The following is a 24,612-nucleotide window of genomic DNA, read 5'->3' as shown; positions in this document are numbered from 1 at the left end:
TAGGTTAAGATTTTCTTTCTCTCTCTCTCTTTTTTTTTTTGGGTGTGTGTGTGTGAGAGACTGATTTTAGAGGCAGATTTCTAACAACTCAAAAAACTTGAAGAGCATACAGCAAATAATGAAAACATTCAATGCCTTTTTCAAAGAATGTTTTCTCACATTCTGTATTAACTATATACTGATACAAACAGAAAAATTCTTTAAAGATAAAAACACAAATGACTTGATTTGTAAAAGCTCAAGACTGCTTGTGTAATTTTCCACTTAGTTTGCATGTGCAACTACAATGGTTGGACAGGCATACTACATATTTAAAAGCACAGAGACAGATGTATGCATAATCTAACTGACACAGGCAAATACTTTGGTTTTCATGGTAATTGCACATAAATGCAGACACAAGTGCACACACTTTTGTGGGTGTGGGAATGAGTGCCTGAAATTCTGAAAAATGGATCCATAATTTGTATATATTTGAAGATTTCAAAAGAAACTTCTTCCAGAGGAAAAAATGCCTATATAGCACTACTGCAAGAAGGGGGATGATGGTCCAGAAGTTAGTATCACCCTAGAAAAAATGCCACATAGTAGGGAACTTCCAGATGCTTAAATAAATGACAGTCTTATCTACTGTTATGAATTTTTAAACTAACAAATATTTAACAATTGCTAAAGATTATGAAAAGAGGAAAGTTTATGCCACTTTGACCTGAAGGTTTGTGAATGTTTATATATACACACCCACATACAAAGAGTATCGGTAAGCATATTTCCCCTAACATCTTTGATATTTGGAAAATCATGGTGATGCAAAAGAGAGAAAAGGATTTTGCTCTGTATATGAAATATACTTGTTTCTGTAAAATCCTGTGTATAGTAAATTCTCATAGGTTTATATGTGGAGATTTTTGCTAAGGTAGGCATATTCCTTTTCCCTTTTTGTGAACATTAAGGTAAGATCTCACCAGGTACCGTTCGTGAACTGAAGATCTTAGAGTAGAAATCTATCAGTAATTCAGTGAAGAGATTTAGAGGATTCAAAGCACTCAGGGAAGAAGCTCCTTTAGGCGGCCAAATTAAATTCAACCCAAAGACACACGCCAGGTTGGATCCAGTCATTTTGTTATAAATACTCTCCTGGGATACCTGGAAAAGAACACACATAACACCGAAAGTGACAAATGCAAGCAATATGAAGGGCCAAATCCCACATGGCGCTGCCTGGAGTGAATACTCTATAACCACAGGGGGAGCCCACCTCGAGGTTGAGCACATAGTAGCTATGCAGTTGCCCAACCCAGGCCCCACCCCAAGGCTGAGTCCACAGCTCTGGGCCACCCAGGTGCTGGGGAATGGCATTGGGGAGTCACTAAAAAAGCAGAGTCCTTCCCCAATCCCATGATAGGAAGCTGATTGACAGCTAGTGGCATAGGAAGGCCATGCAGCCATAAATCAGATTTTACTGGTTGATGACTCAGAGAATATGGGTTCTATTGGACCAAAGATCACAATAGTCCTCCATTGTATCTTGAGGGGAAATAAGGACAGTGACACCACTCCCAATCTCCCTCCAAAATCTAATCTTTCTTGGTTAGAAGGTAAGGACACCCTCTCGTGAACAGGTAGCAGTAAGCCTGGGGGTTACTGCAGCTCTGAGACCCAGCTGCCAGGAATGAGAAAGACCAGGATTCACGGAGGGCAGCTTGGCATGTGCATAAGTTCTAAGGATCCTCCACCTGAGAAAGCAGATATTGATCCTGTCTGGCGGCTTTCCATATACAACCCAGTTTTCCTCCCGTGAGTTGACATGGCTATAGCGCTCAGGGGTGTGAAAAATGAACATCCCTGAGCATCATAGCTCCGCTGACCTGACCCTTGGTGGTAGATGCAGCTAGGTTGACAGAAGAATGCTTCCATCAACCCAGGGAGTTGGAGTTCCTAAAGTGATGGAAAAACCTCTTCTGTCACTGTAGTCTGCATCTATATTACAGGGTAACAGTGGCATAGCCATGGCATTGTAGCTATGCTGCTATAGTGCCCATATTGCAGACATGGACTCAGTATTGATCTGTCCAGTGAAGAGCCTGCTTACTCAGCCATCTGGGGCTTATGTGCCCTGTACCACCACATAAACAGAACTCAAGATTTAGCCTCAAACTGAGTAACTGCAAACTATCCTGCATGCCGTGCTGTAAAGAGGAAAAGAACCCATTTCCTGACAAACAAATTGAACTATGTATTCATTAACAAGGTGGTGGTGTACATTTTTCGCCCTATTTTTATAACTGGAGCCCCAAAAAGTGCTTCTGCAAAATAATTTGCATACATATAAGCATAGTTTTCGGAGCCCACTAAACTCATCTATTCGTGCATAAATCAACTTACTGCACATGCCAATGGAAACTTATACACACAAATACTTGTTTGTGCACGCACACACATTTTGTGAACTCAGCTGAGCATCCATGCATGTAAATCTTTTGTGGGCATCATTTACGGCCTGAGTCTTGAAAACACGGCTTGTTTTCCCCTTGTGATTTGTATTGTGGTAATGCCTAGATACCTCAATTGGGGGACATTGTGCTAGCTGCTGTACAAACATGCAACAATTTCTACTACTCAGATCTGCTCTTAGTGGTCAGGTACTGCTGTTACCCAAAATGATCATTTTCTAGCAGACTGAGATATTCTTGAGTGGGGAATAGACAGTTTGCTCCTTTTTCGTTATGCTGGGCTCATTATTGAAGGAATCATTCACTGCTAGTCTAAGGTCAAAGGACTTGGAGCCATTCCCATAACTCAAGTATTTTACTGCTGTTGGAATCACATTGTCTTGTTGTAGTGTCCCTTGGTCAGAAGAAGATGTGTGTTAAGTAAGGGAGTAGAGACTGCAGAGCAAAGTTGTTGGTCTTTTGCTGATAAGCTTGAATCAAATTTACCATCTTTAAAAACTGTATCTCGTGATTACATTTCATCCCACTTCATAAAATTACCACAAGTACCTCTTGCACTACTCAAGGCTGAGCTTGTGAGGGAATTAAATTGCCTCTTATATGTAAGAAGGGTGATGGTCACAGGTAAAAACTGGGATTACTGGAAGAGCCGTGTGTTCAAGTTTGAATTATGGCTGCTTGCATACACACCTGACCTATGATGAATAGAAATCTCCAGCTTCCAGGTTGTTTCACATTCCCTTGACCTTTATGAATGCAAATACTCCCTCAAACGTGAAAGATTAAAAGCTACAGATCAGCAAAAATTGCAGATCTGAGTGCTAATATCAACTTGACTCTGTGCTTTACATAACAAGGCACACTCAAAAATAAATGCTATGTTCTGTTGCCCAATTATAGAAAACACTATGTAGTACTTTTGCACACCTCATTAACACCTCAAGTGTTCAGCTCTTAAGAAGTGTGTTGAGATGGTGCATCTATTATTGGAACAAAGGCACTTACACGATTCATAACACTGAGGAGAGATATCAGTTGCTGAAATAATAGCAAATGACGTGAGGATTTTTATAATAGCTTTTGGAGTTCAGTTAAGTAATGATAAATGAACATGTAGGTATGAAAGGCACCTGTCTGCAACAGGGTTGTATCAGTGTGTTTCCTTTAATACTGTTTTTTGGTGGGGTTTTGCTATAAAGAGGCATTAAAATAACTTGTTTCTGAAATGTGGCTCACAAATACATGGCACAAAAGGTCTTCCCCGAGGACCAATTCCTCAGATGGTATAAATCAGCAAAGTGCCTCAGAATTTAACGGGATTTGTGAGTGCCCAGCACTCTGAAAATCAGGCTGCTTTACTTAGGTGCCCCATAAATATGTATGAAGGGGCTTAAATTTAAGCATCGAGGCTTGAAAAAGTTAGCCCAGAGAGATGGCAAATTGGGCAGTAGGAAGGGAGATTGCATTGCTGCTACTATTGCTATATTGCTCTTCTGTGGATAAATAGATGACTTTGGACTCCAGGGGCTACTGATCCAACACCTTTCTCTGGCACTAAAGGCTTTACAGGCTTGTTTATTTAATTGCTGGGGGGGAAACATTATTTCCAAGCTTGTTCTAAAAAGGTATTTCACACAAAAAGGGAAAGTAAAAAAAAAAAAAAAAATTCAAAGCAATAGAAATGTGGAAGTGTCCCTTTCAAACACATTAGCAAGTGTGTGGTTTTATTTCTATTTACACCGTGGTTTCAATTATTTATACAGAGTTTTATACTGAAGTTATCATTGAGGTCATGATTCAACTCTGACTTTTATTAGAAGTGGAGATGTGCTGCAGCTTGAAGCTGCTGCATTGACAATTAATGCACAACAGCCTTTTTGCATTTCTCCAACTCTTCAATTTCTTTTTCTTTTCTTTCTTTTATTTTAAATGTTGAATTTTGCAAAATCAGACTTTAAAAAAAAGTCTGCCAGAATTATGGGAATTTTGCCTATACTCACCATATGAAGGAAGCATATCAAGTATTTCAGAACAACATAATTGTGCTCAGGAAGTCCTTGGATTACTTGTTTACAGCTTGTCACTCGTAAACTGCTTTCCACACCTATAATATCAAGGTCATATGTAATCTAATCCAATAGGCATAAAAATATAGACAAGGTTGCAATTTTCTTTTTAGGACAATTTATATACTCAGTGACACCTGCAAAAATCTGGTGAAGTTACTTTGGATTTACATCTCTGTAAGTGAGAACTGAATTTAGCTCGATCTGTGTACACTACTTCCCTTTGTTGGGATATGTGATGGGGCTGCTGCCCCTCACAGGCAGAAAAGGGGTTAAAAGCAGCCCTAGGGAGGCTGCACTGGAGGCAACCAATTAGAAAGGAGCTGACGGGAGCAGCCAATCAGGGCCAGGCAGGCCAATATAAAAAGGGAGCTGCAGGGCAGAGGAGTGCAGTTCTCTGCTGGGAGCCCAGGGAGGAAGGACTGTGTCTCTGGAGGGCTGAGAGATCTCCCAGCACCCTAGACAGAACAGTGCTGCTAGCAGGGACTAGGGGAGCAAGAGACAGCTCCTGGCTGGCTGCTGGGGTTTGCAGGCTGAGGCCCCGAGGCAAGGGCAATGAGGATGCTGGGGCCACGAGAAAGTGACCCAGACAATTTGGTGCAGTAGCCACTAAGGAAAGTAGCTGAACAGTGGACTGCAGTCCCCCGGAAGGGAGAAGCAGTGTGTGGCATGGATGGAGGGCTGTGTTGCTGAAGAGGATGCCATGGTCCTTGGAGAGATGTGGGTCCTGGAGCAGGAGTGATGGTGGTGAGGAACCACCCAAAGAGGGTGCACGAACATGCAGAGTGAATTCCCAAGACAGCCAGCAGGAGGTGCTGGAATGGTGAGTTGCACCCTGTTACAGGATAATAATTAGTGGCATGACTTTGGAATGTGATAACACTTTCAACTGAGATTTTCAAAGCATCTTCCAAGTATTAATTAAGCCTTGCACCATCCTTGTGAGGTAGGCAGGGATTATTATGCCCATTTTACAGACAAGAGAACCGAGACACAGAGAAGTGAAGTTACTCAAAAATCATGATGTTAGTCATTGATAGAGTTATGAATAGAATCTGAAACACCTGATTCCCAGCCCCTCATATAATCACTGGATAGCACAGCTCAGAGCCTGAGAATAACCCTCAGACTATTCTCTCTACCAGATGAGTTAGCTGAAACTGTTTCTTTGCTACAGGGAAATTTCATGGTCCTAAATTTGAATCCCATTACCTCTCTTTATGTACTGGGTACAGCTGCACTATATTTATTCCCTGACTCAACTGTCAATGAGACCCCTGCCACTCAAAATGCTCTTTCCTTACTCATATACCTGCAAACATACCTCTGTTGGGACCCTGCAACAATCCTCCATGTTCAAGTCCTAGGCAGAGACTGACAAGATGGTGATTTCTGGGGATATGCATTCTCTAGAAACTAGCTTGACATCATTAAACTCATTTTCACTGATGAGCTAAATAGGGTTTGAACCCAAGACTCCAAGGGGAAAGTAAATGACACCCTGAACCACTTAGCTAGTCTATTTGACTTCCAATTACATGAACATTAGAATATATTTTAAGGTGTTCTCCAAAAGACCCACACACAGTAAATTGCATAGAACGCCATGAAAGCTTTAAACAAGAGTTAGTTATTAATTTGCACTGTATCCTGGATTATCACGAATGGGATTACTCACATGAGCAAAGCTAAATATGTGCATAATGGGTGCAGGATCAGGGACATGTTCAACTTTTCTTCTTCTTCTTTGTTTTGCAATAATGCCTAGGAGCCATACTTATGGCTCAGGACCCACTGTATTATGCAAACACATAACCAAACGACAGTCCCTGCCTGAAAGAGCTTACAATCATAGTCACCAGCCGCAACGGAGACTGCCACTGATAACAATTTCAGCTTTCCAACAGCAGAGTCTCTCAGTTATAACAGAGTGTTAACAAGCTGTTCTGGAAGCAGCCAACCCTTAGGGTACGTCTATACTTACCCGCTGGTTCGGCGGCAAGCAATCGATCTTCTGGGATCAATTTATCGCGTCTTGTCTAGATGCGATAAATCGATCCCGGAAGTGCTCGCCGTCGACGCCGGTAATCTTCCTCCGCGAGAGGAGTAGGCGGAGTCGACGGGGGAGCCTGCCTGCCGTGTGTGGACCCGCGGTAAGTACCTTTAAGTTCGAACTAAGATACTTCGACTTCAGCTACGTTATTCACATAGCTGAAGTTGCGTATCTTAGTTCGAACTGGGGGCTTAGGGTGGACCAGCCCTTAGTTACCCCCACCTCAAAGAACACCAGGTTAGAACAAACACCCAGTCACAAATTATGAAAGAAAGTTCTGTTGACTCAATGCTTACCAGAATTTAGAACCCACCCAGAATGAAACTAGTGGATAGAAGAATGTGTCTCTCCAAGCAGCGTGTACTAAATGCCAGACATACTGGAATATATTGAGTCACTCTGTCAGCATAAAAAACTTCTCAATGCCTGGAAAAAGACCACATGATTGAAGTTTTATTACCAGTAGATTCATGTGATGTCAGCCCTTTAGCTAATTAATATATTCCCCTCTCTAAGCTTTAAGTCAATCTGGTTTGTTCCCTAATATTTTATTCCAGAGTAGTAGCTCTACTCAAATTTCAATGAAATATACATAGGCTGGGCCAAATTCTGCTACCACAATTTCACCAGTGCAGATGAAGACACTGGGGTTGAACTGGTGTAACTGAGTGCGGTCCAATGTTTTGAAGTAATTGAGTAAAGCACGCTGGAAATTTTGCCTAATTCTTGATAATGCAGGATTGCAGTACCAATAAATGAATAAACCTTGGTTAAAGCGAGAGGCCTATGTGTGGGCCTTTGGGGCTAAATCTTCAAGCTTCTACTTGCTCTGTGCAGACATTACATATCACATAGCATGCTGCCATAAGAGTGGAGCTTGCCCTGGTGGCATCGTTCCAAATTCCTCCCTTGCTCAACTTCCTCACTGCGCACTGATCCCCATCTGGTTGCCAACTTCCATCCCCAAGGGCTAAAGTTGCACTTTAGCAATGAAGTGATTTTTGTATGGAGCAGTAAATAGTTTCTAAAAGCATTTTGAAAACCTCCAGGATGCAAAGCACCATATAAAAAACATACAAAAAGAACAGAAACAACTTTGAACAACGGGGTTTAGTATGGGAAAAGGGAATAGAGCAAAGCGGGGGTGGAAGAAAAAGTGCATATTAATATATTGTACTATAAATATATAATAATATGCTGTTTTGTACTTCTACAACATGGGTCAAGATTTTAAAATATATAAATCCCAAATTAGACTGTTAAGTCTGTATTTAGGCCCCTGGTCTATTTTCAGAAATGCTGAGTTTCAGAAACTCTTATGCACCTGCCAGGCTGGAAGCTATTAGCTGCTCAGGACTTTTGAAAATCAGGCAGATGCCTAAATATGGACTTGCAGTCTAACTTTCTGAAAGTCTTGGACATGGATTTTTACTTCTGTCCTCTATTGGATGGAATGTTATACTTGCTATCAGATCAGTCTAGTGCAGGGGTCTCAAACTCAATTTACCTTAGGGCCAGTGCCAGTCCTCAAATCCTCCCAGCAGGACAATAACGTCACTGAAGATGGTGTTCAGAAAAGAAAACGTTTATATTGTATTTTTTATTTCGAATTTCTTAGAAATAATAAACCTGTCATACAACTTTATATAATTCTTTGCCTGCCAGAGAGTTTTTAGTGTTTGCCAGACACCTGGCAACACTTCAGTTCTGTCAGTTGATGTTTGGCCTCAGTGACTGAGCAGTTGAAACCTTCAGGATTGCAGCAAGGTGTGCATCAGATAGTTGTGATCGGTATTTTGACTTGTTTATATTCGTTGTGGGGAAAAAGTGACACAGCCTCCATGGCTGACTCTGCCTGGCAACTACTGATGGTATCTCTGTCCCTCTCCCCCAGCCAATGGGAGCTGCAGGGGGCAGCACCTGCAGCAGACTGAGCCGGCAGTGTGGCTGCATGCATCTCTCCTCCGCAGGCCACAGTGGGGAGGTTCTTGGGCTGCAGATGACCCGCAGGCCGGGACTTTGAGACCCCTGGTCTAGTGCCTGCAGCTTATTGTAGATGAACGTTCCTATACAAATCCTACTGTGTCATGGGTTAATGACCCAGTCATTATAAAGTAGCTAAACCCAGATCAACTACAAATATAAAACTCATGACATAAGTGATTTATACTCACCGGTGATTCCAAGGATTTGATCGTAGGATTCAAAGGTTAGCAAAGGCTGTGGGAGTTCCCTGAGGAAGGTCTTCAGGATAACAGCAGGAATATGGATATCTCCATAGTCATCAAAATTCACAGGCTTCCCTAGAGGACCAAAAAGGATGATTCCTCAGTTACATGTTTCAACATATCTTTTATTATTGTTTAAAAATTGTGTTCCAAACCACAGTTAGAAAAAGAAAACCTTGTTTGCAGCTGCTGCAAAATCTTAACATTGTCATGTTGTACTTTTTTAAATGGAGTTTTATTAATCAAGCTTCAAGAGACTCACTCAAAAAGACATTTCAGCAAATGAATTCAACACATTTCACAAATTGTTATGTAAAATTATATTTCACTGTCATAACCATGGAAAAACACTAGAGACAAAATGACAAGAAGATACTGCACTGGATAATTTGTAACTAACTGCAGTAACCTACTGAGCATTGAGGCAATGCAATTGTTTATGAAAAACTAGACCATTTTTGACTTAAGCCTCATAATTCATTAACTGCTGCAGATCTTGTAAACTCCAGCTCTGACATCAATTGATGACTCATTATTCAGAAAGCTTTAAATGCCTGTCGTTATCTTTCAGGTTTCTGTATTACTGCTTACACTAATATGACATTTTAGGTTACAAATGGGTTTATGATTAACTAATTACATGAAAGATAGTGATACGGTGTCACCAACAGATACAACATCAATGTGGCCTTTAGAGTGTTATTAATTTAAAGCAACGGGAGGATGGTGACTTACCCTGATTATAGAGTTTATGAACCTCTTTGATAGTTTGTATGCTGGCTGACCTTCTGAACAGGCCTTCTACTCGGAGTCCTGAAAAAATAAAATAAAGGTGCTCTGTGTGAAAGCTGTTGTTCATTGGCTTGTTTTGATGGGTTTAAATCCTATTAGAACAGAGTGAGTGGGTTTGGTGACAGGTACACATGACAGATTCAGAGGCAAGCGTTTTTCAAAGACTGCCATTTTGTTGAGTTTAGAGTGCAGCGAGGTTCTTCTGAAGAGGTGCCTGCATTTTGTGATCCATAAAGCCAGGATATAGAAGCAAACATGCGTTACCCTGTAATAGCAATCTGAGCTCATCCTTTAGCACACTTTGTGGAAATAACATTTGCTTTTCTCAAGGTTTTATTAAACACTTTGCAATTAATTTTTTTCTTTCAGGGTAAAGTTTACAAAAGTGCCCACATGACACAGGAGATTAAGTCCCATTTCAAAGATAGTAGTGCCTAATGGCTTATCTGTACAAAAACTTATTTGTGGCAAGCTGGGGTGTGAATCTACCCCACACTAGCCTGCCACAGACTAGCTGTCTGTGTGGACCCTGCAGCCATACATTAAAAGTTCCCTATTGTACTTCAATCTATTCCTGTTTCAAAGCAGTGTAGATAAAAATGCACCACAGAACTTTTAGCGCACAGCAGCAGGGTACACATGGAAGTTAGTGTGCAGTAGGCCAGCGTGGAGTAGATTCACATTCCAGTTTGCCATCAATTAATGTTCAAGTAGACAAGCCCTTAGACTATTAAAATCATTGGGATTTAGGCTCTTAAGTCCCTTTTGAAAATGGGACTTTGGTCATATAGGGATTTTGCAAATTTTACCCTAAATTTCCCACAAAGGCATTTACTATCCCAAGAGACAGAGAAAACAATGCAGTGAACTTCCTACATTCAAAGCTTTAGATAAACATTTCAAAATAGGGCATTTACGTGAACCTCTTCAATTTGCAAAATTTGGGACAAGAACAAGTTATGAGCTTTCTGGTACTTTTTGTTTCCAATTTGGCATGAAGTCACTTTTCCCTCTCCCCAACCTGTGCTGCTCCACCCAATCTGCATTTCCTGCAAGGCACAGTATAGAGTCTGACTGAGGGTGCTTCATGCTCTGGAATCACTTTCCCTGCTGGTCCAACAAAACTCAGTCTCTTGATCTTCCGAGGCAGGAGGAACGCTGTTTGCTTGAAGGGATGGCTGCCTGTGTGGGAGGTACATAGATTTTTAGGCAATGTCCTGCCAACACTTTTGCAAGTGCTTAACTTAAAGCATGCAAGTAGCCTCACTGAAATTAGTGGTCACGTGCTTTAAGTTAAGCACATGCAAAAGTGTTTGCGTGAACAGGGCCTTATTTTGGTTTGAGAGTATTTTAAGTAGAACTAGTTACAACATTTTTGCTGAAATATGCTGTTTCATCAAAGCTTAAATGTTTTGCGGAGATGTATCGGTTTCCACAAAAGTTTTGATAGGCAGGTTTTTAGATCAGGGAGGGAGAGACTCTCTGTCTCGGTAGGCAGGACACTGGCCTGGCATGTGGGGGGACTCATGTTAAAGTCCCTGCTTTCTCTCCTACTTCTCTGGTGTGTGAGCTGTGAAAAGACAGAGCCACTAGGGGGTATATGGCAGGCAGATATAAGCCTGTGTATGCAGAAAATAAAGTCGGTCTTGTATTCACTTCCTCCGCGATGTCCTGGGTCTCTGTAAACGCTACCCTCACTCCATTTGTGTGAAAATATTCTAAAGGTTTTATTTTTGCTCTAATGTGAAACTGAATTGTTGTCCTCGGGTCAGCTCTAGTTTTTAGTCAATATGTTAATTATCATAAATTCACCCAAGTTGGTGTGTAAGGGTGCACTTCATAAAACATAGGTTAATATATTATTTTTAGCCATCTACTGAATGATGTTCATGAGAGTGCGAGTCAATATAATGGCAGGATCAAGAATGTAAACTAGTGGTAAAACCTAAATAGAAATAAGTCAACGGAATTTGAATGGACATCCAACTAATATTTACAGTGTGTACAAGAACATCTATTAGTAATTTAATTCCAAATTTTGCAAATATTTAAATATCTAAATTTAAAGCTAAGCATGGGCATGACTATTTGCAGGACATGGGGCTAATACTAAACTTCAGAACATGTGGTCAAATCTGGAAGAGTTATGAATGACAGTATACCAGAAAACCCACTTACACAGAGGCTAGGAGGGACAATATAGAATGTGTGTATTAGAGGACCAAATAGCTATCTGAATGCTTGTTTTACTCCCATCCAACCATATTTAAATTGAATAAAGTTATTGCAAGCCACATCAACTGTTCTGTTAAATTTATAGCTCAACCTGTGTGAAACTACAGTTCTGAAAATGGTAGGCAGAACAGGCATTGCCTTTAGCAAACAATCAATACAATAATTTCCTGAGAATTTGAGAGTTTTACCCTAGCTGCCATTGGTGCAGAGAGTGTTTTCTAGACGACAAGTTTTCCTTGGGATGGATCTCGTAATTGTTCACTATTTCATTTTAATGAGTTTATTTAACAGTTAATGCCTTTATCGGATGTGGCTCTCCCTCTATAAACTGCTTTGTAATAAACACCCACTTTTAACATGTTTATTCCTTTATCGGGTATGCTTTACAGTGAGCTTTCCTGGGTCTAATTGAATACATTAATCTGAAGTGCAGACAGCAACTGTGCATGCCTAGCACTGAGTCTCATCGTTGTTACAATAATTATACTGAATACCAAACTTTTGCCAGGTAAGTTTCTTAGTGGTCTTATGGGCAAAAGTGACTTTAAGCTTCACCTACAGAAACATGGAATATTGATGTCACCTATGCTGTGTTCAGAGGTAATCTTTCGGGACAAATAAAATGTAAGCAATAAATGGTCATTTGTTTTACCACAAGCACCAAGCAGACAGTTACCAAAAGTAGGTTTCTTCCAGACCCTTTAACCCCCCCCCCCACCAATCCACACATACAACTATTTAAATTAACCAATTTTGATTACCTTTAAGTCAGCACAGCCATCCTTAAAGCAAAACTCCTACAACTAATTTCTCTTTTCCCTTGGGAAGTGAATTGCATGATTTTGTTTTCTCCCAAAACCAGCAATATTTTTCCTCAGGTGGAAAATGTGACCCTTTTATAAAGCATGGGTCATAACTTTAGCAAGAAGGTGGTAGAGGAAGAGTCATTTTTTTTTTGTAGGAATAAAGACAGCTTTTTTTCTGACTGATTCCTTTTGACCTTTGTAGTGTGTAGGAATTGGAAAGTATCCCTTTAAAAAAGTTAGTATTCCTCGTGTGGATCTCCCTCTCAGAAGCCACCAAGAATCTTGCCAGAACAGAAATGTATGTGTATATAGGTAGCCTTGCATGATGTACATAGTTAGTAAACTTAGCGTTCGGACTCCACTGTACCTGTGTGGGTCCTTCATATTATGTTGTTGTGTTAAGAGCGAGAGACACAACTACCTTTTTGAGTAACTTAGTACTATTTAGCACCAGGTCTGCCAAGCACGTTAAAAGAATGCTCTTAATTTTGCAGCGGACACATCAGAACCAATAAGAGCACTGGAAGGGCAAAAAAGTAGCTTCCGCAAACACTGTCCCCATTCTGAGGCATTATTGCTTAGAACGCTGCATTTTTTTTTTACTTTTTTCCTCCAGTGAGACCAATTCAACTATTTTTAGGTCTGCATAAATCAAGGTATAAGGTCTGGTTTAACACAACTTTAGGACAGTAGTTTAATTCCACTTCTGTAGAGAGAAAGATACTCCCCTTGGCAGACAAGTTAATAGCATATTCCAGCCCTACAGTATAAACAGTTATGTATAGACGATGGACATATATTACACACAAGGTTTACTTTAAATGCTTGCTTATGATTTTGAACAACTTAGAAACATTCCATTGCAATTCCATGTCATGCACCCATATACCCCACTCCAACTGGCAGACCCTCAGCTGGCATAAATCAGTTTGGCTTCACTGCGATCAACAGAGCTGTGCTAATTAACAGCACCTGAAAATCTGGCTCAGAAAGCCCAGAATTAAAAATAAAAAAAGTTGGACATTATATAGAAAGGGACAGTGATCTGAATGGGGAAGCGGTTGTATTGTCCTACCATGTGTATTCACTGACAAATAATTGCATAGCTTGGGAACTTCACTAGTTAAGTATTCAAACTATTTCATAATCATAATCGGAAATAGCTTGATACTCTATACTGCCTTTTAAATAAAAAGGATTTTACTGCCACAGACAGAATTTTACAGTGCAATATCATGGCCTGTAACGGCACCATATATAGTTATAGTACATTGTGTTACACTCAGAACTAAAATCATTATAGTGCAGACAAAAATATCTTCTAAAACACCTCGAGACTTGTTGTGCCATAGGAAGAACACACAGGAATATTTAAGAAGGGTCAAAACTGATTTCTGTGTTACAACTTTGCTGAAAAATTGTTTGCAAGAGAGAGAGAAATTAGAAACTCATTAGATTCCTCTTTCAAAATGAGAGCTAATTACTTAAATTCTTACTGCGAAAAGGAGTGATGGGCCTGCAATTATATTAGAAAGCATCACACTGCCTGAAGCACTATACATAAAATACCCAAACTTTGTTTTAAAACTAACCACTTAGGGGTAGATTCTGCCCTGCTCTCACATTGGAACACAGTAGGGGTTTGAGGAAATGGCATAAGTAACCTTCCTTCCTCTGTGTGCTGCTTGTGTAAGTCAGATACCTTATACCTTGTGTAACAGCAATACCTGGGCTTTGTTGGTAGCAGGGGCAGCTCTTTCTACTCCTCAGGGGTGTACAGTGTCAAGGATACATGGGGAGGAGGTGAGGCCATGAGTCCAGACCCAGGCAGACCAGCAGAGAGCAGCTAGTTATACTCCACCCAACACAGGGGTGTAGCAGTGGTTGCCTCCACGTGGGGCAGTGTGATTGCTCTGTGCTTAAGTGGCACAATCTAGCCCTTGGATTTTAGAATGAATAGGTTCAAGTTACAGCTGATATCTTTGAGCACAGATTATTTATTATATGTGGGCACCAACAAAACGTAAGTGGTTCTTATTACAAGGTTTATTTTTACCTTGAGGTTTCTGCAGACCTCTCAACCACACTTGAGATGTATAGTGTCTCAGTGAACCCTGGTAAAAATATAACTTTTGTGAAAAACACAAAAGCCAAGAACCCTCAGTGTTTAGTGGTCCCACTTCTTTCTTTGTTTTCTTCTTATTTATATGGCTATAGAACCTTTTACTATTGGTTTTAATTACCTTTGCAAGGTCCAACTCTACATGGCTTTTGGCCTTTCTCACTTTATCCCTACATGTTCTGACCTCAATAAGGTAGCTTTCCTTGCTAATCCCTCCCATCTTCCACTCCTTGTAGGCTTTCTGCTTTTTCTTAATCACCTCTCAGAGATGCTTGCTCATCCAGCTTGGTCTGCACCTCCTGCCTATGAATTTTTTCCCCTTTCTTGGGATGCAGGCTTCTGATAGTGTCTGCAACTTTGACTTGAAGTAATTCCAGGCCTCCTCCGCCTTTAGATCCACAAGTTCTTCAGTCCAATCCACTTCCCTAACTAATTTCCTTAATTCTTTAAAGTTAGCCCTTTTAAAATAAAAAACCCTAGTCCCAGATCTATTTTTGTTTATCCTTCCATCTAGTTTGAACTGAATTAGCTCATGATCACTCGAACCAAGGTTGTCCCCTACAACCATTTCTTCTATGAGGTCCTCACTACTCACCAAAACCAAATCTAAAATGGCATCCCCTCTTGTTGGTTCTTCAACTACTTGGTGAAGGAATCCATCAGCTATCGCATCCAGGAAAATCTGAGCCCTATTATTATTACTAGCACTTGTCCTCCAGTCTGTATCTGGGAAGTTAAAGTCTCCCATGATCACACAATTCCCATTAGTATTTACTTCATTAAAAAGATTAAAGAGGTCTATATCCATATGTATAGACATAGACATATGGGGGGAGGGATAGCTCAGTGGTTTGAGCATTAGCCTGCTAAACCCAGGGTTGTGAGTTCAATCCTTGAAGGGGCCACTTAGGGATCTGGGGCAAAATTAGTACTTGGCCCTGCTAGTGAAGGCAGGGGGCTGGACTCGATGACCTTTCAAGGTCCCTTCCAGTTCTAGGAGATAGGATATCTCCATTAATTTAATCCATATCCAAATCGGATCCCGGAGGTCTAGTAGCACACCCCAAGCACTATCTCAGGGGAGGCTCTAGTAGCTTTCTTTCCCAATGTGATTGTTGCCCAGACAGACTCTGTCTTATCCATTCCATCACTTCTTATTTCTTTACAGTCTGCCTCATCATTGATATACAATGCTACTCCACCACCTTTGCCTTTATTTCGGTCTTTCCTAAACAGCACATAGCCTTCAATACCTGTACTCCAGTCATGACTACTATTCCACCATGTTTCTGTTATCCCTATAATATCTGGTTTCACTTCCTGCACCAGTAGCTCTAGTTCCTCCATTTTGTTACCTAGGCTCCTCGCATTAGTGTACAAACATCTTAATTTTTGCCATTTGGCTTCACTGACATTCTTTACCCGATTAGGCACAGACATTCTACCGCCAGTATCACCTACTAGACTGGTATCTACACAACCCTTCCTCCTTACGTCCATTCTCATACCCACAGCTGTATCCTTTCTTACTTTGTTTTCTTCCTTCTCAATGTTAAATTCCGGCGTGGAGATTACCTGGACATCTCCCCCAAATTCCTAGTTTAAAGCTCTCTTAATCAGTTGTGCCAGCCTCCATCCTAGAAGTCTATTTCCCTCCTTAGTCAGGTGAAGTCCATCCCGAGAGAACAGTCCTCTGTGCATGAATGCTTCCCAGTGGCCATACATCCCAAAGGCCTCCTTATAGCACCACTGCCTGAGCCATCTGTTGATCGCCATAATCTTGTTACACCTTTGTTGCTCTTCTCTAGGAACAGGCAGAATCCCACTGAAGATCACCTGAGCCTCGATTTCCTTAAGCATCTTCCCCAGCCTGGCATAGTCTCCCTTGATATGTTCCAGCGAGAATCTAGTCATATCATTTGTTCCCACATGAAGGACAATCAACGGATTCTTTCCTGCTCCCGTTAGGATCTATTTCACACACATTGCCAAGAGTCACAGTCCTTTGTAGCAGGATGCGATTTAATGGCCCTGCACACTTGCGTTAATGCAGACCCAACTGTACACTTCCCGACTCCAAACTGATTTGCTGACTGGTAGAAAAGGCAGCTCTCATTTTGGTGTCCTTGTGCTGCAGTGCTGGGGCGAGTGCTGCACACAGTTCCAGGAAGGTGGCTTTCTGCATCCGAAAGTTCTGCAGCCACTACTCAACATCTCAGACGTGCATAATGACGTGATCCTACCATTCAGTGCTTGTTTCCCGAGCCCAAAAGTGACGGTGCACAGCTCTGTGAATGCCAAAAATAATCTGGTGTTTCTTTCCATGGTACACAGCAGGTCAGGCACTTCTGATTCCTGTTCAGATTGGGAGCTCATGATATACTGCATGACCATCTGCGATGTGTTCATAACAGTGACCACAACAGTAGAGAACAGTGCAGGATCCACCCTTTCAGACAGAGATGGCAGGTGCACAGTAAACAGGGGCCGTTGAAAAATGCTGTGAAATGCAGTCTGAAGCCCACAGAACGATGGGACAGAAAAAACTGCATCATGGGACATTAAGCCCGCACCCACGATGCACTGTGCTCCACTCTGCCATCCCACAACTCCTAGCTGTAGAAGGTGGCGAGTAGCACACGGGGATAGCTACCCACAGGGCAGTGTTCTCTCTATCAATGCTAGATCACCAACTGTGGACGCACTCTGCCAACAGAAGAAGTGTTGTGTGAACATGCGCAAGCGATGTAAATATACTGTTTTTTTATCATTGGTTTAACCTGTGTTGACAAAACTCTGTAGTGTAGACAAGGCCTTATGTTATGGACTAACAAAACTACTTAATAGTTGGAGAATAAATAATTATGGGATGATTCAAGTAGATTTCAGCCTTGGCTGAGAACAAACCCTCCCCCCATGAATCTGGGATTGTCTCCTCTATACAGTTTGGATCTTTGATCCTTAGAGACTGTGAATAGGTGATCAGTCAGATAATGGGTTTCTCCTCAAGATGTAGCTTCGAAAAGCTAGGTCTGCAGATAGGGAATTTGCATCCCCTCCTCCAGGTATTTCCACCCACTTAGCTGTATAAGTTCACATTGTTTCGTATAGTCCTTTGAAGCTCATAAAACTTCCCAGAGTTCACATTGCTCAGGTTTCCTACCGAGAGGTGTTGTATACAATTCCGCAGTAGTACATAAACATTTACATTTTTAATACAATGTACTCCTAAAATGCCTAAACTTAATTCAATAAAGTTTGTCCAGTATATTGCAGGAAATTGCCATATCTCTCACACCTACCTTATAGCAATTTCATCTAGACCACATTTCCCTAATCTGCTTATGACAATGTCATGTGGGAAGGTCAGAAGCGTTACTAAAACCAAGATATAGCATGACTACTGCCCCTCCAACTCTCTTCCCCCCCCCCCCACTTGGCTAGTAGCTGTCAAAGAAGGAAATTAGGTTGGTTTGGCATGATTTGTTCTTGACAAATCCATGCTGACTATTCCTTATAACCCTATTATCCTCTAAGTACTTACAAACTGATTGTTTAATAATTTGTTCCAGTATCTTTATATGAATGGAAGTTAGGCTGACTGGTCTATAATTCCCTGGGTCCTGTTTATTCCCCCTTTTAAAGATATGTTCTATGTTTGCGTTTCTATATGTGAAAGAAAGCATAATCAAATATCATACAAATTTTAAATGAATCAAGCTATACAGTACCACAGAATCTCTATTGCTAGAAATCCCATGCTTGAATAATAAGAATATAGCAATAGGACTATAATACCGACCACCTGAGCAGGATGGTGATAGTGAAATGCTCAGGGAGATTAGAGAGGCTATAAAAATAGAAAACTCAATTACACTGGGGGATTTCATCTGTCCCTTGGGTACATGTCACTTCAGGACAGGGTGCAGAGATAAAGTTTCTAGACACCATTAATGTCTGCTTATTGGAGCAGATAGTGCTGGAACTCACAAGGGGAAAGGCAATTCTTGATTTAGTCCTAAGTGGCGCACAGGAGGTGAATATAGCGGAACCATTCAGTAATAGTGACCACAGTATAATTAAATTGAATATCTTTGTTGGCGGAGAGGCAATACCAAAGAAGCCCATCACAGTAGCATTTAACTTCAGAAAAGGGAACTACACAAAAATGATGAAGATAGTTAAACTGAAATTAAAAGGAACAGTCACAAGAGTGAAATGCCTGCAAGCTGCATGGAAACTTTTAAAAACACCATAATAGAGGCTCAAATTAAATGTACACCCCAAATTAAAAAAGAAAAAAGAGGACCAAAATAGTGCTTAGTGGCTCAACAACAGAGTAAAAGAGGCAGTTAGAAGCATAAAAGGCATCCTTTAAAAATTGGAAGTTGAATCCTACTGAGGTAAATAGAAAGGAGTATTAACTCTGGCAAGTCAAGTGTAAAAGTATAATTAGGCAGGGTAAAAAGAATTTGAAGAGCAAAAGACAAAAAAAAGTTTGCTGTTAGTTTTTGTAAGTACAAAGTATACGAAGCCTGCCAAACAGTGTAGCCACTAGATGATCGAGGTGCTAAAGGAGCACTCAAGGAAGAAAAAGCCATTGCAGAGAAGCTAAATGAATTCTTTGCATCTGTCCTCACTGCAGAGGAGATTCCCACACCTGTGCCATTCTTTTTAGGTGATAAATCTGAAGAATTGTCTCAGATTGATGTGTCAATAGAGGAGGTTTTGGAACAAATTGATAAATTAAACAATAACTAGTCACTAAGATCAGATGGTGGTATTCACCCAAGAGTTCCGAAGTAACTCAAATTGAAATTATAGAACTACTACCTGTGGTACATAACCTATTTTGTATCAGATGACTGGAGGATAGCTAATGTGATGCCAATATTTTTTTTAAAGCTCCAGAGGAGATCCTGACAATTACAGGCCAGTAAGCCTAACTTCATTTGGGTTGAAACTATAGTAAAAAACAGAATGATCAGAAACAGATGAACACGATATGTTGAGGAAAAATTAACACAGCTTTTATAATCTATTAGAATTCTTGTAACATATGGACAAGGATGATCTAGTGATAGGGAATATTTGGACTTTCATGAAGTCTTTGACAAGGTCCCTCACCAAAGGCTCTTAAACAAACTAAGTAATCATGGGATAAGAAGGAAGGTCCTCTCATAGATCAGCAACTGGTTAAAAGATAGGAAACAAAGGATAGGACTAAATGGTCAGTTTTCAGAATGGAGAGAGGTAAATTGTGGTGTCCCCCAGGATTCTGTAGTGGGACCAGTCCTGTTCAACATGTTCATAAATGATCTGGAAAAACGGATAAACAGTGATGTGGCAAAGTTTACAGATGACACAAAATTACTCAAGATAGTTAAATCCAAAGCAGACTGTGAAAAGTTACAAAGAGCTCTCACAAAATTGGGTGACTGGGTAACAAAGTTGCAGATGAAGTTCAATGTTGATAAATGCAAAGTAATGCATATTGGAGCACACAATCCCAACTGTATATACAAAATGATGGGGGTCTAAACTAGCTGTAACCACTGAAGAAAGATCTTGGAGTCATTGTGGATAGTTCTCTGAAAACATTTGCTCAATGTGCAGCAGCAGTCAAAAAAGCTAATAGAATACTAGGAACATTAGGAAATAAACATTAGATAATAAAACAAAAAATATCATAATGCTACTATATAAATCCATGGTATGCCCACACTTTGAATACTGTATGCAGGTCTGCTCACCCTATCTCAAAAATGATATATTAGAAATTGGAAAAAGTACAGAGAAGGGCAATAAAATGGAAGGGCTTCCATATGAGGAGAGATTTAAAGAACTGGAACTACTCTATTTAGAAAAGAGAGGACTAAGGGGAGATATGATAGAGGTATATAAAATCATGAATGGTGTGGAGAAAGTGAACAAGGTAGTGTTATTTACCTCTTAACATAACACAATAACCTGGGTTCACCCAATGAAATTATTAGGCAGCAGGTTTAAAACAAACATCAGGAAGAACAGCTTCACACAATGCACAGTCAACCTATGGAACTCGTTGCCAGGGGACGTTGTGAAGGCCAAAACTATAACTGGGTTTAAAATGCATAGAGGATAAGTCCATCGATGGCTATTAGCCAAGATGGTCATGGATGCAACCCCATGCTCTTGGCATCTCTAAGCCTCTGACTCCCAGATGCTGGGATTGGACGACAGGGGATAGATCACTTGATAACTGCCCTGTTCTTCTCATTCCCTTTGAGGCATGTGATTGGCCAATGTCAGAAGACAGAATACTGGACTAGATGGACCACTGGTCTGACCCAGTATGACCATTTTTATGTTCTCCAGTCCTCTTAGGATCTCACCTGTCCTCCATGAATTCTCAAAGATAATTGCTAACTGTTCAAAGATTGCTTCAGTTAGTCCCTTAAGCACTCTAGGATGAATTTAATCAGTTCCTGACACCTTCTAACTTATCTAAATATTCTTTCACCTGTTCTTTACTGATTTTGGCTCGACTTCCTTCCTCCTTATTGTTAGTATTAATTGTGTTGAGTATCTGGTCACCATTAACCTTTTTAGTGAAGACTGAAGCAAAATATGTATTAAACACCCCAGCCTTCTTGATGTGATCAGTTAATAACAGAGGAGCAGAGGACCTATATTTTCCTTTGTCTTTCTTTTGCTCCTAAGGTATTTAAATAACCTCTTCTTATTGCCTTTTATGTCCCTTGCTAGATGTAACTCATTTTGCGCGTTAGCCTTTCTGATTTTGTCTCTTCATGTTTGTGCTATTCTTTTGTACTCTTTCCTAGCAATTTGTCCACTTTTTATAGTATTACTTTTTGATTTTCAGGTCATTAAAGAGCTCTTGATGGAGCCATATTGGCTTCTTACTATTCTTCCTATATTTCCTTTGCACTGGGATAGTTTGCAGTTGTGCCTTTACTATTGTCTCTTTGACAAACTGCTAGCTCTGCTGAACTCCTTTTTCTCTTAAATTTTATCCCTTAAATGTTGACTTCACTTGGTGAATTTCAGTAGTTTTGTCCTGCATGACATCAGACTAGATGATCATAAATGGTCCCTTTGGGCCTTGAAATCTATGAATTATGAAAAACTCATGACTTCTGTTAGGCCCTAAACTGAGAAGTTGTCCCAGTCGCTACATTTCCCACTTCATCCCCATTTTGTGTGTAGTCTGTCTTTCAAACTGCAAACTTTTTGGGGTATTGGTGGCAATGAGTAAACATATACATTTAAATTATAATAATTAATACTAACAACATTATTAGCATAACAATGACACCTCAGACAGGGATTCCTTAAAAAGTTCCTGTGTGATTAAAAGCTAAGAACTTGCCAATCCCTATTAAGTGATTATCAACATACAGTCTCTTGTTAGCCCAATAATCGGTGTGGCAGAACAAGATCTGAGTTTGGAGGCCATCTTGGGATTCTTTCCCTTCAGGCTAATGAAGGTTACTTTGTCTCTCTGTGTGAAAAGGGAGTTTGGACTCCCTTCTACATAGTTCCTGGCTGCTGCAGCTTGAGAGGTGGAGACTTGTTCTGCTTTGGTGCAGCACCCTAAAAGATCATCACGGCTACCTCCTGCTCTGCTTAGCATGTGCTTTTGCCACAGGAATCTTGTCAGCCAGGACAGGATTCCAACCAGGTGGACTTGGACACAATCGGTTTTGTGCCTGAGACTGAACTGTAGCCTTCACTGTGGGTGCAGGGAAGAACTGCTAGCCAGACTCCCTGAGGTTGCCAGAACTTGATGGCAGGCTGCTTCTCTGAGGTCCCCAAATTCTAAGTACCTGATGTAAAGCTCACTGAAGTCAATGGAAGTCTTTGAGAGACTCTAGCTTTAGTCAAGGCACTAAAATTGTAGTGAACAGCAGGTACAATGAGATCTACGCTCTTTTAAGCAGGTTCAAAAGTGAATGCCCACCATCTACTGGTTAACACTTTGACTGCATTGCATGTGCTAGGAGGCAGCGGATGTCAGAAAACTTCCCAATTCACAAACCATGGTCTCTTAGAAACATGGTTCATAATGAACTCCCTATTGTTGGAAACATGGCAGCCCTAAACAGATCTGTGCTTAAGTGGGGGATAGCAGATCACTGGGAAAGTCCATCCCCACAGCAGGTGCCTGGAGCCTACATCAGAACAAAGAGAAAGGAAAAAGGAGAAGTCCTTAGGCTTGCCAGTGCTTGGCTAGAATATGTAGCTTTGAAAAATTACAGAGGAACTGAATGTATCCAGACTGAGAACTTTTGTTAAAAAGCCTCATCATACTTCCTTAACCCCTACCCTTCACAGGCTCTGCAAAATGTGCTGAACAAGCTGGTGGATTATAGTTGCTTTTTAGCCAAAAGAATTAAAAAAAAAAATTAAAGGATGTGGTCTGGAGAAAGCCCAAGGATTATTACTGCCCACCGGGTAACAAAATCACTTCATCTGGAAAAGACTTTGCAATGACAAGGCTGACTCAGTGCTTTTCCTCATCACAACAATGAAAACTGAAAGCCTGCTCTTTTTCTTTTGTGCTTTTCATGTCGCTGCTATAGCAGACAGAGGGTATCTAGGCCAGACTCAGCAGTTGGTGAGGCGGGAGAGCATGGGATCAGTGTAGCAGTGAACTAGAGAGAGCATCAAGAAAGAAACAAAATAAGAAGTACAGGAGGTGTGGTACCCAATCGGCCCAGCAGATTGTTACGGAAAGACACATGGTTAGAGGATAATCATGGTTACAGTACCTTGATTTCCTGCGGAACCGCTAAGCTATTCAAGATGAAGTCCATGTGTGTGCACTGCTCCAAAAACACAGCCAAAAACTCTCAGAAAATGTTCATTGATTGAACTGTATTTTTATAATTAGTTTCAAGACAATAAATTTGTCATAATTCAAGACAACTTCATCCTTGGTTTAACTCTGCACACTTCAGTGGGGTAACATGAGGGAGGGATTTAATCTATTAAGATTAGTATGAAATGAGCATCCTAAATGTATTAAACTAAAGTAACAGTCAAAATCTTGGTGGTGGGATGTGTCTGGAGTAGAGCTAACTGCTTTCATCATATGGTGGTTGGTGTACTGTATTGGAACATGCACTATAGCTTCTGGAGATTATAAATTACCCATTTACAATCACAGAGATAGTCTGCAGTTGCTGCTAATTCCCTTGCCTGAACACATTCCTAGCAGCGAACAATATGCATTCTCTACATCTAGCCACAGGACATTGGTCACATGTTACACTTGTTGTCATAACTATTAAGGGAAGGGTAACAGCTCTCTGTGTACAGAGACTCCAAATCCTTTTACCTGTAAAGGGTTAAGAAGCTCGGGTAACCTGGCTGACACCTGACCCCAAGGACCAATAAGGAGACAAGATACTTTCAAATCTTGGGGGGGGAAAGGCTTTTGTGTGTGCTCTTTGTTTTAAGGGGTGGTTCGCTCTTGGGACTGAGAGGGACCAGACATCAATCCAGGTTCTCCCCATCTTTCTAAACAAGTCTCTCCTATTTCAAACTAGTAAGTAAAAGACAGGCAAGGCGTCTTAGATTTACTTCGTTTTCTCAACTTGTAAATGTACCTTTTTACCAGAGTGTGTATCTTTGTTTGCTGTACTTTGAACCTAAGACAGAGGGGGGTCCTCTGAGCTCTTTAAGTTTGATTACCCTGTAAGCTATTTTCCATACTGATTTTACAGAGATGATTTTTACCTTTTTCTTTAATTAAAAGCCTTCTTTTTTAAGAACCAGATTGATTTCTCCTTGTTTTAAGATCCAAGGGGGTTTGGATCTGTATTCACCAGGAGTTGGTGAAAGGAGGGTGG

At 40.7% G+C, this 24,612-nt stretch overlaps 1 protein-coding gene across 3 annotated transcripts in view; it reads right to left on the bottom strand.

Annotated features, from left to right (window-relative positions):
* Positions 1–948: 948 nt before the first annotated feature.
* Positions 949–24,612, bottom strand: part of LOC112109791 (proline-rich protein 5) — a 423,972-nt gene continuing 400,308 nt past the window's right edge. For all 3 annotated transcript variants that reach the window (XM_026652268.2, XM_029911678.1, XM_024204427.1), the window contains 4 exons: positions 9,536–9,613; positions 8,747–8,875; positions 4,454–4,557; positions 949–1,146 (listed from right to left, as the gene is read on the bottom strand). In XM_026652268.2, coding sequence (XP_026508053.1) covers positions 949–1,146; positions 4,454–4,557; positions 8,747–8,875; positions 9,536–9,613 — 509 coding nt within the window. The remainder of the gene's footprint in view (positions 1,147–4,453; positions 4,558–8,746; positions 8,876–9,535; positions 9,614–24,612) is intronic.

This window comes from Terrapene carolina, unplaced genomic scaffold (genome assembly GCF_002925995.2).
Source record: "Terrapene carolina triunguis isolate 2854851 unplaced genomic scaffold, T_m_triunguis-2.0 Scaffold112, whole genome shotgun sequence".
Lineage (NCBI taxonomy): Eukaryota > Metazoa > Chordata > Testudines > Emydidae > Terrapene > Terrapene triunguis.
This window is presented reverse-complemented; position numbering and strand designations above follow the sequence as displayed.